Here is a 12,849-nt window from a genome sequence, read left to right as displayed (position 1 = left end):
TCAATATTGGTATATTTTATTTGGTTAGTATTGTGCTCAATATAATTTAGGACTGAAATTGAATAACTAGACATCATCAGATTCACATGATTATTTATCAACCTGAAAATGTGCATTATTTTGTATTAATTCAAAGTTTCAATCTCATAAAAATGGTGGTCATGGGGACCAACTCCTGCTGCTGAACTAAACTAAACCTTATCTATCCAATTTCTTTCCCCTTCTTTGATCCTCAGCACCACCTGCCCCTCCCAACCATTCTTCTAGTTTAGCTTCCCGATCGGCCTTGAACTCGTCGTAGTTCTCATACAACGACAGAAAATGCTGATGAGACAGGCTCTTACTCAGCTGCGACTCTTCTTGCAGTTCCCTGCCATTCTCATTCGACGACGGTGAATCCAAAGTCTCTTGCTCTGCTACCATTCCAGAAGGCCTACTACCTGATGTGGTGGCGACTGCAGGACCAGTATCCGAAGGACGCTTCCTGTTCTTGGACTCAAACGCTTCATCAAAGCCCGACTGTGACCGGTTGAATCTCTGAGCTCGCCGTGTCACTGACTTAAAAGCACTGGACAGGTAACCCGGGCTCCTGCTGCCATCCTGCTGCGGAATACGACCCCACGAGGCTGGAGACCAAGAGCTTGTTCTTGCAAGAAAGCTGGTGTTGGAGCTATAAATTAGCCCTCTTTTTTGCTGCTTGGCCGATATGATGGAAAGGGATTTTTTTATATCTCTGAGCATTTCATCTGCAACCGGAATACCACATTCCTTCATCGACTTCAACATTGTCATGGAATCATCGAGATCTTCTGTATGCAAAGCTGTCTCACGTGATTTTTCAGAGACTTTGTTCTTGAGATCGAGAATGTTGGGAGCTACATTCTGAGTGTGGTGCTGGATATAATAAAGCCCCACAGAGGGCTCGTTCGCCACGAATTTTAACATGTCTGCCAATTTTTCGTTTATCTCCACAAAGCCATCGATTGTGGAAAAACCATGCATCTTCTTGAAGGCAATTGGCTCCTCATCACTGGATAAAACCATAAGAAACATATAGTTTTAACTACTACGGTTCGTTCTATTTGGTTGTAAACTTATCATGGGAAAATGAGAGAAGAAAACCTACTTATCTACAAAAAATAAAGCCATAAAGGGGTAACACCTTTCTTATCCCTCATTTTCACTTCAATGAGAGAAAATCTTATCATGAGTTATTGGTATGACAATATTTTCTCTCAATGGAGTGAAAATGAGAAATAAGAAAGGGTGAAATTCTTGTTTATGTTTAAGGAGAGAAAGGAAATGAGGAATTTAAAGGATAGAAATTTCCCCAATGGATACTCATCCTCCAAATTTCCCACATGTCAGGACCATTAAATCAGCGTACTACCCACCTCTCCCCACATGCCTTCCACTAGCTTAACAATCTAAGATTTGTCTAATTGGGGCCAGTAGCCAGTACACAACAAGAGAAAATAGGAAAGACTAAGAAATTGATGATGCCTATAAAGGCAAAGTCTATGCTAATGAAGCCATGACCTCTTGACGTTTATTGCTAAAGAAAATGCAGTAATCTCACCATTCGGACCAATGAGCATGTATAAAACTAAACTAATGGTTATACAGAAAATATATAAATGAAAGCAAGTTAAGAATTTGGAAACATTGAGGAGCAAGAGAAGCAAATATCAATAAGTCAAATTCAAAAATAGGAGACATCTAATATACTGTTCTAAGCTGCAGGCTCATACCTAATGGTGAGATTACTGTCTTTTTTTTTAGCAATAAACATCATGAGGTCATACATTCATTAGGCGGACCTTTAACCTTTATACGCTTCATCAATGTGTCATCAGGTTGCAATCTTCTCCCTAAACTGAACTACAAAGTCAAGTTACATAGACATCAGACTACATGAACAATAAAAAGCTACATGTGTGTCCAATCACATGAAGATCATGTTTATTGTCTCAACATGTGCAAAAGCATCCATCCAAATTATCAATGAAGATTTCCATTTACGCCTCTTATATCATCATTATGATGCAGAATAGTAACATCTCTACATTAACGATGGGGCCAACAGTACCCGGGAAAGCAGAACATTTCTACGTTAATACACTTCTCTAGCAGGATTCTCACTATAGTATCTATAACTAGCTAGATACAAGAAGAAGTGAAATCTTACATGCTAAACTAAAGTAGTAAATGCTTCTAATATTACAGATCTTCAATTAAATCTAGAAACTACAACTGAATAGTAGGAAACATGGAAATATGATGACAGTGGAGTCCCAAATGCCAAAGCCATAACAGAATCCAGATTTTATTTAGAAACAGTATATCGCCCAAACTCGGAAACTCATAAATCATAACTCACTAAAGATCGAATCAACATACTATTTGAAATCAAATAAGAAGTTTAAAAATAAAAAAGCACATTGATTCAAACCCCCAATCAAGCGAGCGCTATCAAACCACCAAACATTTTCTCCCCCGATATTTCCAAATTAACACACTTTTCTAAAGAACTAAACGCTTTTCGACCAAAGAAAGCTACCTGCGCATATGAAATGATCATGCAAAATTCAATCCAGCGCCCGATTGACACAATTTTACATCACCGATTCATCTTTTGAAATGGGGAGCCCGTCGAAGCTTGGCATCTCAATCCAATCAGCTAAAATACAACTCCTACAAAACTGGAGTTACACACAAATTGAAGGAAAAAATATATCAGGCACAAAATTCTTGAAATTAAACAAAAATCGGTAGAAATAGAAATTAAATAGAGCTATAGTAATTGTTTAAGTTTTGAGAGAAGCGCTTTTCTGAATAAAGGCGTGTTTGTTTCCGATATTTTCTTCAACTGGATGAATAGTTAATTAGACGCTGAGTCACCACATCATCATGTTGGTTAGTTAGTTAAATGCTGAGTCAGACGCCACATCAGCAGGTTGGTTGGTTAAATACCGAGTCAGATGCCACAGCAGCAGGCTGTTAAGTTGTAGTATGAAACTGTATTCAAGTTGTAATCTTCCAAAATGAAATTTGGCATAACTCTTTGTTGAGACCTCAAGCTATTACAATGAAGAGCTCGACTCGATATCTTGAACACTCGTGTTTCGGAGCTTTTTTAAGTTTAGCACATCTCTTGGTCCGGAAACAACACATAACTTCGAGTCCATATATTTTGGTCCTTGCCAAGTCATGAACAAAATGTTACAAATTATTATACTTGTAGCTTACAAAATTTCCTCTACATGAAAGATAATGCAGAGATAATTCATTGCACGGTGTGCTTGATTTCTAGCACCTACCATATTTCGAAACGCCAATATATTTTCAAGAAAGTACACAATTTTGCAACAAATTGAACAACTGCAACTAACTATTTTTGAGTTGTTTGATGTTGATTCTGAAGCCAGTTGGAGAAAGATTGGAGGGTATTCATGTCAGCCCTATAATGTTTTTGAGTGAATTCAAGTAGGGTTGGCCATGTGAAATCTGGATATATTCTTGGATAATCAGAGTCCACTAATTCAGATGGAGGCTTCACAATCTTATCCGTTTTCGGACATAGAAAGAATGCAAGAGATTTCCTAGGACACATGCTGTTCACCACTGCCCTGTGCAAACAGCTCTTGTATCTCCCATTTGATAGTGCCTAACAACAACAATAACAAGAAATTATTATCAATATATATATATATAGTTTATTTCCACAAAAGAAATATAATAATCTGATTTTGAATGTTGTACTTATATACCATGAATGTGTCACCAATGTTGACCACAAAGGCATTGGGGTTGGGAGAGATGGCTCGCCATTCATCGTCAACGAACACTTGGAGCCCATCGACATTGTCTTGGTGAAGGATGGTCAGTGAAGTCGGGTCGCAGTGCGGCCCCGTTCCTAGGGTTAGGTCTGGCTTCTGACACGGCGGGTAATAGTTCAGTCTCATTATTGATTCGTTGTCATTGAAGAACTCCTTGAAGTGGGCACGTGGCACACCTAGGCTTACGGCTAGGAGTTCCATGATCCCCATCGAGAGTACGCTCATCGCGCGGCAATACTCTTGGTAAATACTCCTACACATAGTTGAATAAGTCATTTATTTTCGTACTTTATTCTCTTTCGTGCTTTATTGTCGGGGGAGGGAGTGATTAATTATAGAGGTGTTATTTCAATTGTGTCCACCTTGTACAGTTGATTAGATTGTCAAATCAAATTAGAACCAATGACTTTTGTCTACTCAAAACTATTCCATTTCTATACTAGTACTACTTTTCATAACATATTGTCACCCCTCACCACTAAACCAACATAGCCTCTAAATTCTACATTTTCTTCTTCTTTCAATAAGACACACCCCACTTATATTTATAATAAATTTATTTATATATAAGAAAATTAAAGTAGTTGAAAAAAGTAAAACTAAATAGTGGAGTAACATGGTTGACATACCCCAAGTGTGCAAAATCTTGACCCACAGTGGTGCGAAAGTAGTGTTCAACACTACTGGAAGAGCCCTTTCGAGAAGAAGAATACTCAAACGAGAGAGTCTCCTTCCATGGCAGCTTCGAAGAGAATCTCCCAATGAAGCTACTCGCATAGCCACAGTGCTCACCCCTCTTCCTCTCAGCCCTAATCTTCTCTTCAAACGGCCGCTCGAAGAACTCGCCCATGACACCGTGGGCGTCCGCGATGAGCCCCGCGTCCACGCCATGGTTCACCACTAGGAAGAAGCCGTGCTTCGCGCATGCCTGGCCAATGAGCTCTGCCGCTTCTGTGGAAGCGGCAGAGTCACCGGCCAGGAAGCCGCCTATGTCGACCACCGGTGCGTGGAGCTGCGGTGGGTCGGGTGATGGCTTCTCGTGGTCCGGCCATATGAACTGCGGTGGTATGTGGGATTGATGTGGAGAGACTAGATCGTCCAAGGTTAAATTGTTTTTGTTGTGGGAGATGGAGGTTTGGTTCTTGATCATGCAAGGGATAGTCATATTCCTATGTGTTTTAGTTTTTTTATTCTTGGTGTAGAATGAGAAGAGGAGGATTGAATGGAAGGAAAAAGGTATGCAACTTTACATGGGAACAAGTGTAGGTTTATACAAGTATATATAGGGAGGATGGAGCGTTGGTCTTCTATTTGTGTGCGTGTGTCTAGTTGCTCTACTATAGTTTTACTACTCTCTTCATTTCTCTGTATAAGAAGCATTTTTTTAGACCAAGATTTAAGCAAATTGTGGTATTTGCTTCAAAAGAAATGACTCAGCTAGGAGAACATCCCAAAAAGAATATGACTCTCCTATCGAAGAATGGAGGGAGTAGAGTGTTTGGAGAAAGTGTTAGGAGAGAGAGGTTTGGGAGCATGCACGGATTGAACGGAAAAGATTTTGTATGAATTCGAAATAATTTAAATGTACTTCCTTTTTATGCATGAATTGTGGTATTTTGATATAGTTAAAATAATAATAAAACAAAAAAACAATAATTAATAAAAAAAAAGGAAGGAATCTTGATAGTAACAGTCGCCTGACCTTCTAATATTGTCCGTAGAAGAAACAACAAAAAGTATTATTTGAATGTGTGGTAATAACAATGGAGGAACACGTGCTTGGACCCAGCAGTATTAGCAGAATGATAAAACAAGGCTAATAAATCTATTCATGGTGTTTGTTTCTATTTTCAGTATGTTTGGAACTAGTAACTTATAGTAGTACTACTATTTTGCAAGAACGCACACCATGCAAATTAATTTGAGACCTTATGTCCAACACTAATTACAGCTTAAATTTTACTATAATATTTCTCTTCTAACTAATAAATTGAGAAATCAAATAACTCCAGATGTGTGTGATATGTCAACATGTCCTAGTCCTGAGTGACTCAGTCAGATATGATTCTATGAAGGTGGACAAGAAGAAGAGGGGACGATGTGCGTGGGCATCGGGCCGAAGACATGTGGAACGAGTTGGGTGAGTTGCACCATGCCATGTTTATCAGGCATGACAATGAGCAAGTGTGTCAATAAGCACACCACATGAGTGCAGGGCGTTGCGCACTGAGCACAACGCCCTAGGTCGATTGTGTGTGATCTCACGGGGTAGATGAGGTACCCATTGTTGATCCTCTTAAAAATGGGTGGGGGTGGGGGAATTGTGCTTGATCGGACAAAAATCTAATGACTCGCTCTTCCCGAAATAATTCCCATACTATAATCTCCGCATCAAAATACCAAATATTTCTATATGCCGTCGAGAATTTGAATTGGTAGCTTATTTCTAAGCCTATAGTGTCACTTTGAAATTTACTTCAAATATCCTGATTATATTAATAAGGACTAATCAATATGTGGATCTTGATTGATGGATAGTCAAAATTGATTTTCGAACAAATTATGCATCTAACTTTTTAATACTATATCTCTTTGTTTCAGCTTCAATCCTACCCCTATTTATAGATATCTAACTCTCATACTCATTCACATCCAGCCAGACTAGCCATGAAAATATGTTGAATTTATTTTTTGCAAAGTTGTGCTCGATATAATCTATGTTTGTGCCAACAATATATACATATTTATGTTCAACCATAGCATATTTTTTGTTTTGCATCAAGCCGTATATCTTATCGTTCTTAACATTAAAACAACAATTTCAAAGTTAAAATAACGCAAAAAATCTCAATTATTAAATCAAGATCAATTGAAGATGATATAGGTAATGCTACCTAAGACTTGGGTGTACTGTATAATCACATTCTCATAATAATAGTATACTAAGAGCATCCGCAGTGGGCGCCCTAAAGCCCGCCCGATGCATCGGGTGCGCCTTAGGGCGTCCACTGCAGCTCCACGCCCTATGTCATTTCCTTCCAACGCGCCCTATGCATAATCCGCGGACGATGAACCATTTTTTACATCCTCCGGCCTATCCTCCGTCCCATTCAGGGTAAGGAGGATAGTCCGGACGATGCACACATTTTCACTTTTTTATTTTTTTTTATTTTCTTCTATATATATCACCAAGTTTTTTACTTCATTTCATACCTTTCACTCCACTCTCTTCCCCATCTCAATTTCTCTCTAAATTCAATAATGAATTCTGACGATTTTCCATATTTGCAAGCATAAAATATAAAAAATAAAAAATAAATACTGACAATAGGATTTGCCTTTATTTGTGGTGTTTTTATATTTATTCTTGCTAATTGATATATTTGCAAACATAAAAAATAAAAAAACAAATACAAAATAGTAGTTTAAATTATAGGATAGACTTTAGGGCGTCCCATTGCATGTGGAAGGGCAGGAGGATAGAATGATAATGTAGCGGAGCATAGGGCGCCCCATTGTGGATGCTCTAAGCTACTTAGTAAGAAATATTAGTATACTATAAAACATCCTTTTCTATATAATTTTCTGCTCCAACTATATTGAGACAACTGTAAATGAATATCTAGTGTCCCATGCATGACAAACAAAAACTTATATCCACATCTCAATTCAGTTCACTTTTAACTACTATTATTATCTCAACACCAGCAGTGCGCTTAATTGATCATTTGAATAAACCCACCCTTACCCACGTGATCATGTCTACTTACAGCCATACACATTATAACTGAAGAAGTGATAAATTTATACTAGTATAAATTTTAATTATATATCTACTACTAATATTTAAAATTTTGAATGGAATCGGAACGATTTCATTTCAATTGATTTTATTATTTCAATCCTAATTTGCTCATATTAATTTTGAAATATGTTTATTAATAAGATAGTAAGTATTTTAATTATTTCCATTCGTATTAACTATGAATTACAGTTAGAGTAGGAAAAACTCAATTACCTATCCTTTTGGGGAAACAAATCTCGAGATTACAATTTCCTATATGATATGGAATTATATACTGCATTTTAAAGTAATGTTGAACAACTGATATTAAATGCAAAATAAATGAAGAGTTCAATTATATAAATTTATCTTTTATAATACCTAAAATGACCTATAACCATAAGTATATCTAATCTATGTCTTATAGTTATACTTGGGTTATTTCAAGTCAACACCAACTTTTCAGCTCAGCTTCACAATCAAATAGACGTTTAAGTGCGAAAAATAGTAAAAGTGATTGATAATCGCCAAACGTATCTAAGTGCTACCCTTAAAAATTAAAACATATCTTCGTGCTAGATTTGATTGATTGTCAAACCAGATATATAAAAAGGTTGTAAGACCATATACAAGTTGGTGGGGTTACCCGGCCCATATAGATCTATCAATAATTATTCGTATAAAACGCATATTAACCAACGATTTTTGAAATAAAAATTAAATTTGAATCCGTGTTTTAATATGTTAAAACTAAGCCATTTCATTTTATTTATGTTAAACTGAATTATAACATAAAGTAATTCACAAACTTGACTTGACACCATGACTATAATTCATAAACACCTCCAGAAGTAATGAACAAATGTATCAAATCAACTGATAAAGCAGCCCAGCTGTTACCACATAAAATGGAAATTGATGCCCCTCATTTGATTTATATATAGTATAATCATTATTCTTCAATTTTGATTACCATATGATTCCTCAAGTCATCCAAATGGGGAGGCATTAAGGCATAGTACTTTCAAGGTATAGATGCCTCTTATATGTAAGAAAAATGTATAGGAGAGCGATGTTTGCCGAAGCTATTCGAATTAGAGAAATGAAAAGATCTGTTAAAATTTAGAATAAAGTAAGGTGATATTCGGTTTGCTAGATAAAATAGCAAGATATAATCTAGAATTAAATTGTGAGTTTATTTTGATTAGAGGAGGTTGGTAATGAATAATTATCACATGATTATCCATATAAGATTTAGTTGCGGGATTTAATCTCATTCTCATGAACCAAACACACTACATATTTAATTATGAGATACAATCTTGCAAACCGAACAGTCCCTAAATGTATAGAAGGATTAGACTACAATTACAAATCATAATTTCCAAGTGAAATATGTATGAATATTTTGTGAAAATACAATCCAAAATTCGCTCCTTATAAGACTCAACCCTTAGACTGCAAATCCATTCAACAAATAAATCCACTGTATTCACTATCTATTGCTATAAATGACCCTAAGTAGTATTTTGAAATGAATTCTATTTTAGTCAATACCCACATATGTATACACACACGTTATATTTACACCATAAGCAAATTGCAAATTGATTTTGCACGCAATTTATGAGACTACTTAGCATAAATATATCAAACTTATGACAAGTTATAACGGTGAACCAAGATATACTTGAATGTGTACGCATATGTTAATTCTGTTATAGTCCTATTGTCAAATATTTGTATAGAGATGTTAATTCTGTCATATTTCTATTGTCAAATATGTGTATACATATGTTAATTCTGTCTATTTATGTTGTCAACTAGTACTACTATATTTGATGGCAATTTATAAAGAGTGATGTAACTCAAACTCACATTATAACTATTCAAACAAGATTATTATCTTTTAGATTTGTATGTTGTACTTATAAATTTAGGTTTTAAACTATTGATAAAATATAGATGGAAACAGTTGAATAATATTTAATAATTAAAACTATTACAATATTTATTAAAATAAGTTTATGTTAGTATAATATAATTGGATAGTTTTATTGATTAATAAAACCACGTTGGAAAAAAAGTTAAACATGAGAGATACCTTCCTTTCAAAAATTAATAAGGAATCTACAACTAGTCTAATGCAATTGATTGGGCCCACCACTTTAAATTTCTTATTTTCTGCTCTATTATTGAATCCAAGTATTTATAGTGTATACAAATAAACTAAAAAGGGGCAAAATTTAAGTGTATGTAAATAAAGTGAATTATGATAACACAAGAACGCATGGGTCATACATTAATACTTGATGATGAAGTGAAGTGGCATTGAATTATAGTAGTGTATATTTATGAAAACATAAAGTGTAAATGTATGATAAAACTAAGTAACAATAGAAATTCCATAAATAGTACTATTATCTACAATTTTTATCATTCGAAACTCTATTATCAGGACAACCAAATAGTGTGTCAAAACTAGGCTTTTGCATCACTATTTTATTAACATAGAAGTCGATTGATTGCGACCACATATCGAGCTAGCATAAGCATGCATATTATAGTAGCGGATTGAATGCCTTACCAAAGATATGAAAATATTCTATAAGCAGCAAACTGATGCGGAATCATAAGGCCCTACTAATTTTGTCTCCTTTCTAATTTTTATGAAAGTAATCAAACTTAGGTACTCCTTCTCTTTTATTATTCTGGCCAAACAAAGAAAAAGCAGATAGATGTATAATTGCGCAGCTTCAAATCAATTCCAAGTTCTATTTCACCTTTCAACAATTTTAACCTATTGGTATACTGTAGAAAAATGGTCCTATGTATTAAAAGTGATACTACTAAACATGATTATTTATTACTGCATTACACAAAAACAGTGAGAGTCACAGAAAACTGTACAACCAAAGGCGCTAACCATGTGCGGAATATAAATTGAGTATACAATACGTGATCCAAGTTTGAAAATTATTTAGTCAAATCAAATGTTAACCTATATTATTTCTATATATTTATTAGATCACCTAAATATAGCAACACATGGAAACTATTCCTCGTAAATCTTAAACCTTGTCCAATTATGACCCAACCCAACCTTTTGCTAAAGAACAGCAAACATACAAGGATGGACACTTAATTTAACAGGCTATGGTAAACTTTATATGCAGTGAGAGAACATATATGGCGACGGGCGAACCCTTGGGAGAAAGAGGTAAAAAACCAAAATAGTATGTATTATTCCAGCTTCATATGTTATATGCTAATTCAATATGACCGAGCCGAGCCAACAGAATTACCTGGGATACCTTTGCCAGGAATAGAAAGATAAGGTGATGTGGGGAGAGAGAGGTCCACTGGTAAAGCAACTAACATGGTGGAGGAATGGCACTGTATTTCATGCAGACAAAATTGAAGGTGGGACATAATTTCTTAAGATCCCACGAAACCATCAACAAACAGCTATTTATTTGGATCTCAACTCAACACAAGAGAACAATACACAAATTCTACATGATTTGCTTAATACTGCCAATTTTTATCTATAGCCTAGACCATCACAAGTAAATTTCAAAGACCACAAGATTAGCCTCTCCTATAATGAACAAAGATATACTGCGTAGATCATGGATCCACTACAGTATTTCTCAGGTATAGACAAAAAAAGCACATATCATTAGATTCGATCCATTTGCTTATCACAGAAGATGTATGTATTGCCATGATTTATTTGGTGGGGTTCGTGATGAAATGATTTTTGATGTTATTGCGGAATGGGGAGCAAGCACAATCTGCACTTGATCTTGGTCTGGGGCTGATGGTAAAGTGGTTTCAAAAGTCTGTGGCTGTTAAGGTAAACTGTTTGGTGAAAGCAAAAGGGGTTTTGTCTGCATAATATAAACAAGGTTTCCCACTAACACGTGAAGCTGCTGGCTAGTGGCTGCTTATTGGATTAAGTACCATCAGATCAACAAATTTTATTAGTTTCTGAATTTAATTCAAAGCTAGTATCATTTTGGGTCCTATAACGTGCAATATAGTCAATAAAATTGAGTTCCTACCTCAACTTGAATCCAGCACACTTTTAACTAAAAACTGACTCTAGTATGAAAGAACTAAAATGGCATGTTGGTAGACAGTGGGTAGAGGTTTTCAAAGCTTAGTTCACTCTGTCTACGATTGAAGTTTGTTTCTGGTGGTTTTCGACTCAAGTGCAATATAATCATTTACATTAGTTCATGAACCCACCACCCCAAGCTTCGATTCATGTGCAATATAGTCGTAGTTTATGGCCTCTCATGTCTGTATAGTGTCAGGACGTTATGCGCTAAGTCCATGTGCATTGTTCGGAATATGAGTACTTTCAATGACAGCCCCCCACCTCCTCCAGAGTGGTTTACCAAGTAACGAATGCAAGAAGAACTAGATCACTGATAGATTAGAAATTTACCTTCTTAAAATCCAATCATGCTGAATAAGTGCCAAGGCTCCATCAAAAAAGGTAAGACAGCACGTTTTAGCTCCATACCGTCCGTGAGTTAACTTGCCACTGTTCATCTGAAAAGAACAAAGACGGATCTAAAGAAAGCATAGAATAAAACAAAATAAAGCTATATTCGAAGATGAGAGGTGGGATCATGCTCGTGAACCTTACACAAGATTTCCTGTAGTTAGTGGTCTACATACACCAAGTGCACTTGTTTGATGATATAAGGGCATAACAGCCCAAAGAAAAAATGAATTTGACTCTTTCGAGTTGAAATGCAGGGCCCAACGACGAGATACTATGCAGCAAACTCAAAGCCACACACGCACCCAACATACGAATTGATATACAGTACTTACAAGTTACAAGTGCTGTCAACCTCAAATGACTGTGGCCAACTGATCCTGGTCATCGTTTGCCCATTAAATGCCACGACAAAAAACTATAGATATTTTCTGCATTCAAAACCAATTTGTTAAAAGAAAATGAAAGTGACATCAACTCATAGAGAGAACAATAATTAGTGCCAAATTCATAAGGATCATAGGTTTGTTGATGAAGCTAGGGCTCTATGAGCATCTTTAAAATCATTAATCAAGATTTCAAGTACAATGGGGATCACATTTAAGGATCAGTAGGGCATCTTCACTGGACTAAGCTTATTAAACTGAATGGAAGTGATAAAGAAAGGTATATAACTACTCATCCTAGAGAGAGAATTACCAAGAAGGAAA

The 12,849-nt window shown here is 35.8% G+C and overlaps 2 protein-coding genes across 6 annotated transcripts; both read right to left on the bottom strand.

Moving 5' to 3' along the window:
- Positions 1–90: 90 nt before the first annotated feature.
- Positions 91–3,040, bottom strand: LOC121752544. Its single transcript, XM_042147678.1, has 2 exons — positions 2,561–3,040; positions 91–1,030 (listed from the first exon to the last, which is right to left on the bottom strand). The coding sequence occupies exons 1-2, from the start codon at positions 2,566–2,568 to the stop codon at positions 199–201; spliced, it is 840 nt and encodes a 279-aa protein (XP_042003612.1). The 5' UTR covers positions 2,569–3,040; the 3' UTR covers positions 91–198.
- A 127-nt stretch (positions 3,041–3,167) lies between these two features.
- LOC121752542 (gibberellin 20 oxidase 1-D-like) lies at positions 3,168–12,731 on the bottom strand. Of its 5 annotated transcripts, none has more exons than XM_042147674.1 (5): positions 12,279–12,412; positions 12,080–12,186; positions 4,469–11,019; positions 3,771–4,092; positions 3,168–3,667 (listed from the first exon to the last, which is right to left on the bottom strand). In XM_042147674.1, exons 3-5 carry the CDS (start codon positions 5,002–5,004, stop codon positions 3,392–3,394), a joined length of 1,134 nt encoding a protein of 377 aa, XP_042003608.1. In that variant the 5' UTR covers positions 5,005–11,019; positions 12,080–12,186; positions 12,279–12,412; the 3' UTR covers positions 3,168–3,391. The 5 variants fall into 5 exon arrangements, with proteins under 5 accessions (XP_042003608.1, XP_042003610.1, XP_042003605.1 ...); XM_042147676.1 differs by having other exon boundaries at positions 12,284–12,301; XM_042147671.1 differs by lacking the exon at positions 12,279–12,412 and adding an exon at positions 12,475–12,731 and having other exon boundaries at positions 4,469–12,186.
- Between the last annotated feature and the right edge of the window lie 118 nt (positions 12,732–12,849).

The sequence above is a fragment of the Salvia splendens genome, chromosome 10 (genome assembly GCF_004379255.2).
Source record: "Salvia splendens isolate huo1 chromosome 10, SspV2, whole genome shotgun sequence".
NCBI lineage: Eukaryota > Viridiplantae > Streptophyta > Magnoliopsida > Lamiales > Lamiaceae > Salvia > Salvia splendens.
Note: the sequence above shows the minus strand (reverse complement) of the source record. Positions and strands in the feature narration are given on the sequence as shown.

Excerpts from the sequence above, each read along its gene's own strand:
- LOC121752542 (XM_042147671.1), bottom strand. The coding sequence starts at position 5,004 with ATGACTATCCCTTGCATGATCAAGAACCAAACCTCCATCTCCCACAAC. Across the intron at positions 4,093-4,468 it reads CAAGATTTTGCACACTTGGG|GAGTATTTACCAAGAGTATT; the intron begins GTATGTCAACCA and ends AACTATGTGTAG. Across the intron at positions 3,668-3,770 it reads ACATTGGTGACACATTCATG|GCACTATCAAATGGGAGATA; the intron begins GTATATAAGTAC and ends TGTTGTTGTTAG.